The sequence below is a fragment of the Camelus dromedarius genome, chromosome 7, assembly GCF_036321535.1.
Source record: "Camelus dromedarius isolate mCamDro1 chromosome 7, mCamDro1.pat, whole genome shotgun sequence".
NCBI classification, from domain to species: Eukaryota; Metazoa; Chordata; class Mammalia; order Artiodactyla; family Camelidae; genus Camelus; species Camelus dromedarius.
The window spans coordinates 4,425,080-4,432,853 of NC_087442.1; the positions used below are offsets into that span (position 1 = coordinate 4,425,080).

The 7,774-nt window shown below is 48.0% G+C and overlaps 1 protein-coding gene across 19 annotated transcripts in view; it reads left to right on the plus strand.

The window, feature by feature from the left end:
• Positions 1–7,233, plus strand: part of KMT2C (lysine methyltransferase 2C) — a 237,278-nt gene extending 230,045 nt beyond the window's left edge. For 18 of the 19 annotated variants that reach the window (XM_064487184.1, XM_064487185.1, XM_031455741.2 and 15 more), the window contains 4 exons: positions 2,768–2,884; positions 3,211–3,284; positions 3,484–3,592; positions 5,253–7,233. In XM_064487184.1, coding sequence (XP_064343254.1) covers positions 2,768–2,884; positions 3,211–3,284; positions 3,484–3,592; positions 5,253–5,345 — 393 coding nt within the window. In that variant the 3' untranslated portion in view covers positions 5,346–7,233. The remainder of the gene's footprint in view (positions 1–2,767; positions 2,885–3,210; positions 3,285–3,483; positions 3,593–5,252) is intronic. The other variant, XM_064487189.1, reaches the window with a different exon arrangement.
• Positions 7,234–7,774: the final 541 nt, after the last annotated feature.

Sequence of the window (7,774 nt, forward strand, 5' to 3'; positions counted from 1 at the left end):
TCTCCCGTCCCCCCCCCCCCTCCCCGGGGCGGCAGTGCAGGCCCCTCCTTCCAGTCCGCCAGCTCTAGGGTGGCGGGTACCGATCTGACCTGCTCTCCACTGTCTGTACCTGTTCACGTTCTTTCTACAGAAACTTCTTCCTCCTTGGAGGTTTTAGGCTCTCCTCTTTACTCTTGGTGTTTGGGCTTTTTACCGGAACGTGCCTGGGTTAGGATGAGTCCTTTCAATCTGGCGCAGTGAGGCCTTCAGTCTGAGAAGTGCCTTCGTGGTGGTTCTTTGCAAGTTCCTGCCTCTGTTTCTGTTGGCGCGCATACACAAACATGGGCCCCCTGAGATCCGGGACCTCACCGTGTGGACCCCAGGCCGGCACCGTCTAGGGCCTGGCCATGCCGTGCGGTTGGGGCCCAGCCTTACTGAATCTGGCCCCGAGGTGGGGCCCCCGCATGCTTCCTGCGCGGCTGGAGAAGAGTTCCCGTCCCGGGTCTAACCTCCCGCCGTCGCCTCGTTTCTGGTCTCCTTGTCCTGGTCTGAGCTGCTTCTCCTTCGTCTGCTCTTCATTCTTTTGTGTTTAAAAATCTTTCTCCTTTCTGCTCTCGTCCCTTCTCTCTGGTACCTCGTGTTCATGTTACCAACACAGCCTCTTCCCCATCGTTCCGCCGTCTCCAGGGAGGAGCTCCCGCAGGCTCCCGGGGGCGCGGGGTGAGGCCTCCGCCCCGCCCCTGGCGGTGACTTTCTCCTGCTGAAGCAGCTACTTCTCCATGTAACGCGTTTCTCTCGCCCATCCTGTTCTTCAGTGTTGCTCGTATTCCCGCACTGTCGGGGTACGGGGTTCTCAACTACCTGTGTTCAGTCTGTCCCCTTTTACCTTGAGCAATTTAACAAAATCTTTTTCATGTTTTATAAAGTTAAATTCACATTTTATTAAGGATTCAAATTTCACTTGTCTAGAACGGGGTAGAAGCACTTTGGAACTGGAGAGACGGATAGGTGAGCGCTGACAGGACAGCCCCGGAAGCGCCGACTCCGGGAGGAAAACGGTCCCTCTGTGAGCCACGCCCGCTCACACAACCAGACCACGTAGCGTCTCACTCTTCACTTTGGCAGCAGCAGTTTAACCTGAAGCGATTTTGAGAGTTTTTGTTGTTGGGTTATCTTTTTTCTTCCTCCATACGGTCCACCTCCCAGTAACCACATTAATGCCCCAGAGTGCGTATCCTGTGTTTTCCGTGGTGCTTTCTTAACAGCACATACACATCCGTGTGCAAGTTTACAAGTGGGATTGTGCTGTGTGCATGTTTCTGCATCTTCTCACCGATACTCAGACTCCTAGACCAGCGGAAACACTGCTGACTCAGTCCCTTTAATGGCTCCATGATGTTCCGTGATGCGGATGAACTGTAGTTAGTTAAACCATTCCTCAGTGATGAGAATTTATTTTGTTTACAATTTTTCCCCAGTGTTGCCAGTGGTATCTTGTACACCTGTCTCCGTGTATCGGTAGCTTCACTTCTGTGGGGTGTATCCCCCAGAGTGCGGTTTCTGTGTGAAAGTTTTCAGTTTTCTGAAAAGGCTCTGCTCGCACATTGCTCCCAGCAGCGTGTGAGGCTGACTTTCTCACTTATCGTTTGCAGTGTTACTGCCCATTTATAGTTTTGCCACTAGTGACCACAGAACTACATTGTCACCTTAATTGCAAACTTTTGGATTTTTGCATTTGGATTTACTGTTCTGTGAACTGTGTGTTCATATCCTTTGTCCATTTTTCAGTTTATAAGAATTTGCACTATTAGATTTTTCCCTACAACACATCCCTTGCCTGCCAGGAAGTATGGTATATTTCTTCCTACAAAAGTTTGAATTCCAAATAGTCAAACATATATAATTGTCTGGCTTCTGTTCTTAAAACTGCAGATTGCATATGAGTCTCTTAGATTTTTTTTTCAGCAATTTCATTTTTTATGTTTAAGGCAGTTTAATTTTTTCCATTGAATAACCAGTTGTAGGAGCACCATTTAGCAGTAAGCAGCCCGTCCATACTGAGCTGGATGTTGGTAACCCCGCCTGGGTCTGTGTGGGTTCTCTGCTCGCTCCCACTGACTGTCCCGTCTGTTACCCCAAACCGTGTCAGTATCCGTCCAGATTCTTCTTGTGTGTTCTGCTTTGTTCACCTCTGAGTCATATCTGGAATTGACTGGAATTAACTGAGTAAATGTTTTTTTCCGAAGATCATTCAGTTCACGTACTGAAATCTCTTAACAGCAGCCGTCTGTGCCGTGTGCTCCAGGTGGTGCTTGATGAGAAATGGGGGGGCGGGGTTCCCTCTGGTCGGTCTTAGGTGAGGATGCAAAAGCTCAAAGCACAGTGCCCTGTGTAGTCAACCCTGTTTCAGTTGTGTAGGCTCTGTGTTACGTCAAGTCCTTGAGAAGCAGTAGTGCCATAAAATGAGCAGCAGAAGCTGTTGGCCTGTTCAGCTGGTAGAATCTCAGCAGGATGCCCGACATAGACGGTGCTCAGCTGTGGACAGGATCACTTTCTAAACACGCTTGGGAGGTTCAGTGTGAAACAGACCCAAAGGCATGGTGGGGTCGCAGAGCCCGATGTGGGAGGGTTGTCTGGGGTCAGGGTTCAGACGGTGGCGGAGCGAGGACAGACGGTCGTTTGAGTTCAGGTGGAATCCTCAGTGAGGCTTTCAGTCTGACCGGGGGTAGCACCTTCGTGTGACAGAGTCCCTGGAACTGAAGTGATGAGGGAGGTGCACGTTTTGCAGGGCCTGGGCCTCTACGCTGCCCGGGACATCGAGAAGCACACCATGGTCATCGAGTACATCGGGACCATCATCCGGAACGAAGTGGCCAACAGGAAGGAGAAGCTCTACGAATCCCAGGTGAGCGCGGCCCTGCCCCCGCCGGCCCCGCCTATCCGCCCAGGTTCGAGTGCAGACAAAACCCTGTCTGGGTGTCCTTGTATTCTCCTCTTGTGTTTTCCAACAGTCCTGCATTTTTCGATCAGTATTGTTATTTGCAAAGACAGGACCTTGGGTGGATGAGCCTGGCTTCACAGGCGCCCTCCCGAAGTGTTGATTTCTTCTCATAGCGCATAAACATCTGTGCGGGTCCCCAGGGCAGGAGATTGGGGACCTCTCAGTTCCGGCGACTTCATCTCCGTCCCATGGACAGGAGCACGGAGCGGGCTGACTTCCTTCTCTTTCAGAACCGAGGTGTGTACATGTTCCGCATGGACAACGACCACGTGATCGACGCCACGCTCACGGGAGGGCCTGCGAGGTGAGAGTCGTGTGCAGCCTTTCAGTGGTGGAAGTTCAGGGCAGACGAGTGTTGGAAAGAATTTCCATTTAAAATTGTGTGTTTGTTCTTGTTCTGTAGTAATAGAATCAGGAAGGAGTGGTTCTCCCTGTGACCTGAAAGGGTTTTAAAGCTTCTTGCAGTTTTAGAATAAATCGCTTTCTGAAACGGTGGCTCGCAGGTACATCAACCATTCGTGTGCACCGAACTGTGTGGCTGAGGTGGTTACCTTTGAGCGAGGACACAAGATTATCATCAGCTCCAGTCGGAGGATCCAGAAGGGAGAAGAGGTGAGAGCGGGGCCCATCTGTGGTCGTGTCCCAGCGTCGGGGAGCTGCAGGGCGGAGACAGTCTGTATTGCTGGAGGATCCTGTATCCTCCAGGCAGGGCAGAGTCTGCCACCTCCCGCATCCTTCATTCCTCACTCTCCCGTCCCTGCATCCCTCTGGACCCCTCGCCCTGCCAGTTTGGCTCAGTGTCCCCCCCCCCCCCCTTTAAAAATGAAGCCTGTCATCGTGCTGATGGTTGAAGACTTCCCAGGGTCCGTGCCCTTGTGCTCTCCGGGAACACGCTGGCTCTCGGGAGATCACTGTGAGGCTGTCGGCTGCAAGCTTGGGGGTGACTGGGGCTCCACTTTGCTCATATGAACACTTAGGACCACTACAAGCTGATGGGTTTTTTGCATGAATAGATTTGCAAACAGTTTGGCTATTTTTTGTCTTTGTGTCTTTGGCCCAACGGAGTACTGTGGTTTGCCTGGCCCCCATTAGGGTTATCACCCGGCTGGCTCTGTCACAGCCTTGTTTACGGTCCCCGACTTGGTCTGCCAGACGTGGTCAGCTCAGGCTGCAAGGTGCACTGGAGTGCTTGGGGCCTGGCCCGGGCGTGGGGTTGGTGTGTCCTGGAAGGCACCTGCCTGGGGAACCCTCCTATTTAGGGAATGAGGAGCCTTGGGGTCTTTACTTGGTTGGCTCCCCCAGCCCCATGTGAACAGAGCTGTGGAATTATACTTGTTTTTGGTTATCTTTTTGGAATATGTTTTTTTAAAATCAAGAATTGAGCCCAGACCCATTTTGTACATGTCAGTAACCTGATGAGTACGGGTATGTGAAGACCCCTCTGTGGCACGTGACCACCGGGCGGGTGTCTGGCCATCGGGACAGGTGGCGGCCCGACCAGCACCAGGCCCTGCTGCCCTCTCTGCCTGAGCATTCTTGGTTAGCTGGCTTAACCTCTCTGAGCCTCTGCTCCGTTGTGTGTGGAGCGGAGCTCTCCTAGGTCAGCGAAACCGTCCCAGGCAGTGGTATCATGCCAAAGAGAAGCCACGCAGTAGACAGTGTGTTTATTCCGTGTGTTTATTCCCTCTCGTGGTCGAAAGGAAGTCTTTCCAAATAGTGTCCTTGGATGTTTGAATCAGAAGGGTCTTGCGGTATCAGCTCTCTCAGGAGTCGGGGTCCAGGGTGGGGCTTACCCCACGGGAATCGCACAGGCTCCCACCCGCCTTGACAGCAGGGTTGGTCTGAGACAATAATGTTAAATAGCAATGTCTTGTAAATATTAAGTGAGGAAAGATGGAGGAATATGTTTGCTGGCCAGGAGGTTTGTCTCTGCGAACCTGCCTGCCCCATCAGGGAGTGAGGAGGGGGCAGGGGGGCCTGCGGGAACAGTGCTGTGTGGAGCTGTAGGAATGCAGCCGCCTGCCTGTCTCTGAGCTGGCTTGGCCTAAAAAGAGCGCCTCCGGTCTCCCCTGTCCCTTTGGGGCCCTCAGGAAAAGCACAGCCACACGATCTCTTGACTTCTTCTGAAGTTCCCCGTCTCCCCACCCCGGTCCCAGGGCGCCCTGGCAGTGAGGTCTTCAGTTCAGCTCCATCTCTCGGTGGCTGGGTGTGAGTAGCTGCCAGGCGGGCAGGGGCAGGGGCCTTCCTTACACTGTGTCTTTGCCGTGGGCAGCTTTGCTATGACTATAAGTTTGACTTTGAGGACGACCAGCACAAGATCCCCTGTCACTGCGGAGCCGTGAACTGCCGGAAGTGGATGAACTGAGCACCCCTTGCTGTCGAGGGCGGCTCGTCCCTGGGAAGAAGCGATTCAACACACCGTTTGAATTTCGCAGACAGAAAGATGTTTTTGTTTTCTGTTTTATGACTTTTGAAAACTAGCTTCTGGGAGTTCTGATTTCCTCAGTCCTTCAGGGTGAAGGAGCACAGGAGAAAGCCGATGGAGGCAGCCTTCCTGAAGTTGCTGAGGTGAACCGGAATTACAGAATGGTCCAGCACTTTTTTTTCTTTTACTTTTTCTTTTTTCTTCTTGTGGGTGGGTTTTGTTTTGTTTTGTTGTTTTAGTCTCACTAAGGAGAAACTTTTACTGGGGCAAAGAGCCGATGGCTGCCCTGCCCCAGGGCAGGGGCCTTCCTATGAATGTAAGACTGAAATCACCAGCGAAAGGGAGATGTCCAAAGTGCTGGCCACGGCCTTATTTGAAAAAGGGGCAGGCCCTCTAATTTAAAAATTTTTTTAAATAAAGTAGACACCACTGAACAAGGAATGTACTGAAATGACTTCCTTAGGGATAGGGCTAAGGGATAATAACTTGCACTAAAATACATTTAAATACTTGATTCCATGAGTCAGTTTATTGTAGTTTTTGATTTCTGTAAAATAAGAGAAACTTTTTGTATTTATTATTGAATAAGTGAATGAAGCTATTTTTAAATAAAAGTTAGAAGAAAGCCAAGCTGCTGCTGTTACCTGCAGAACTAACGAACCCTGTTACTTTGTACAAACATGTAAATATTTTGAGAAAAAATACAGTATAAAGATAGTTATTGACCAAATGCTACCAGGCTCTGCAGCAGCTCGGGTGCTTATAAAACGTGCATAGGGGTGTCACAGTATGACGCCATGTTATTAAACATGCCATTACAATTATGTAACAACCAAAATTTCCACCTAGAGTGTTCGGGGTTTTTTGGAAACTACGATCTATTAGTACTGAGTTGTTTTATACACCTTACTTCTGACAGAACGGAGTGTATGCTATGACTACAACTTTTATAGCCGTTTTGGTAATTTAAACAAATTTTTTCATATTATATTGTTGCATCCCTACTTCTTCAGTCAGGTTTTTTTGTGCTTACAATTTGTGATAACTGTGAATAACTGCTTAAAAATACACCCCAATGGAGGCTGAATTTTTCTTCAGCAAAAGTAGTTTTGATTAGAACTTTGTTTCAAGCCACAGAGAATCATGTAAACATACTAGGATCATGTAGCAGGAACTCAAATCTAACTCTCGACCTTCTATTTAACACAAAAATTTGAAGAAAAAAAAAAAAAAAGGAGCGATGTCATTGCTTGCGGCTGCAGGACCCCGGCAATAGGGTTTGGAAGATGTAATTTTAAAATGTGTTTGTATGAACTGTTTGTTTACATTTCTTTAATAAAAAAAAAAAACACTGTTTTGTGTTTGCTTGTAGAAACTTAATCAGCATTTTGAACCAGGTTAGCTTTTTATTTTGTACTTAAAATTCTGGTACTGACACTTCACAGACTAAGTATAAAATGAAGTTTTTGTGTGCACAATTCAAGTGGACTGTAAGCTGTTGGCATATTCAGTGATGCAGTTCTGAACTTGTATATGGCATGATGTATTTTTATCTTACAGAATAAATCAATTGTATATATTTTTCTCTTGATAAATAGCTGTATGAAATTTGTTTCTTGAATATTTTTCTTCTCTTGTACAATATTCTGACATTCTACCAGTATTTGTCTTACCGGGTTTTTGTTTTGTTTTCTGTTCTGTATAATAGTATCTAATGTTGGCAAAAATTGAATTTTTTGAAGTATACAGAGTGTTATGGGTTTTGGAATTTGTGGACACAGATTTAGAAGATCACCATTTACAAATAAAATATTTTACATCTACAAAAGCTTGTGAGTCTCTGTTAGCGCCACTCACGGTCCCTTTGGAGCTCTGAAATTCACCACCAGGCTGGTCCACCCTTTCAGGATGACGGGCGTGTGGATGTGATCAACGTGGGTCTCTGCCTTTCCGGATAAAAGGTTTAGCTGTAAGTTCGTGACTCATACCAGGAGACCAGATAGAGGCTCTTCCTGCAGCTGAATAAAGAAGAGGACCTCAGATTCTTTTTAGGGTCTTTACCGGGGACAACGGGAAAAATATTCTGACATCTTACTCCCTTGTTTAAAGTCTGTTTTTATTTGTTAAATTTAGTCCTTTTTTTTTCCCCCCGAAGCAGCTCTCCTAGACTTACTCTGTGTGATAGACTTTATTTCTCATATTGAATGTATTTAACTTTTAATGTAAGGGGGTTGCTAAGGATGAAAACTGCTCAGAACCCCACTCACAATTCCTACAGCCCATCTTTAGCTTGTACTTCACAAACACGCTGAGACAACCAGCTTCTATTCCGCGTGCCTTTAGCATCTGAACAACTTTTAAATGCTGTT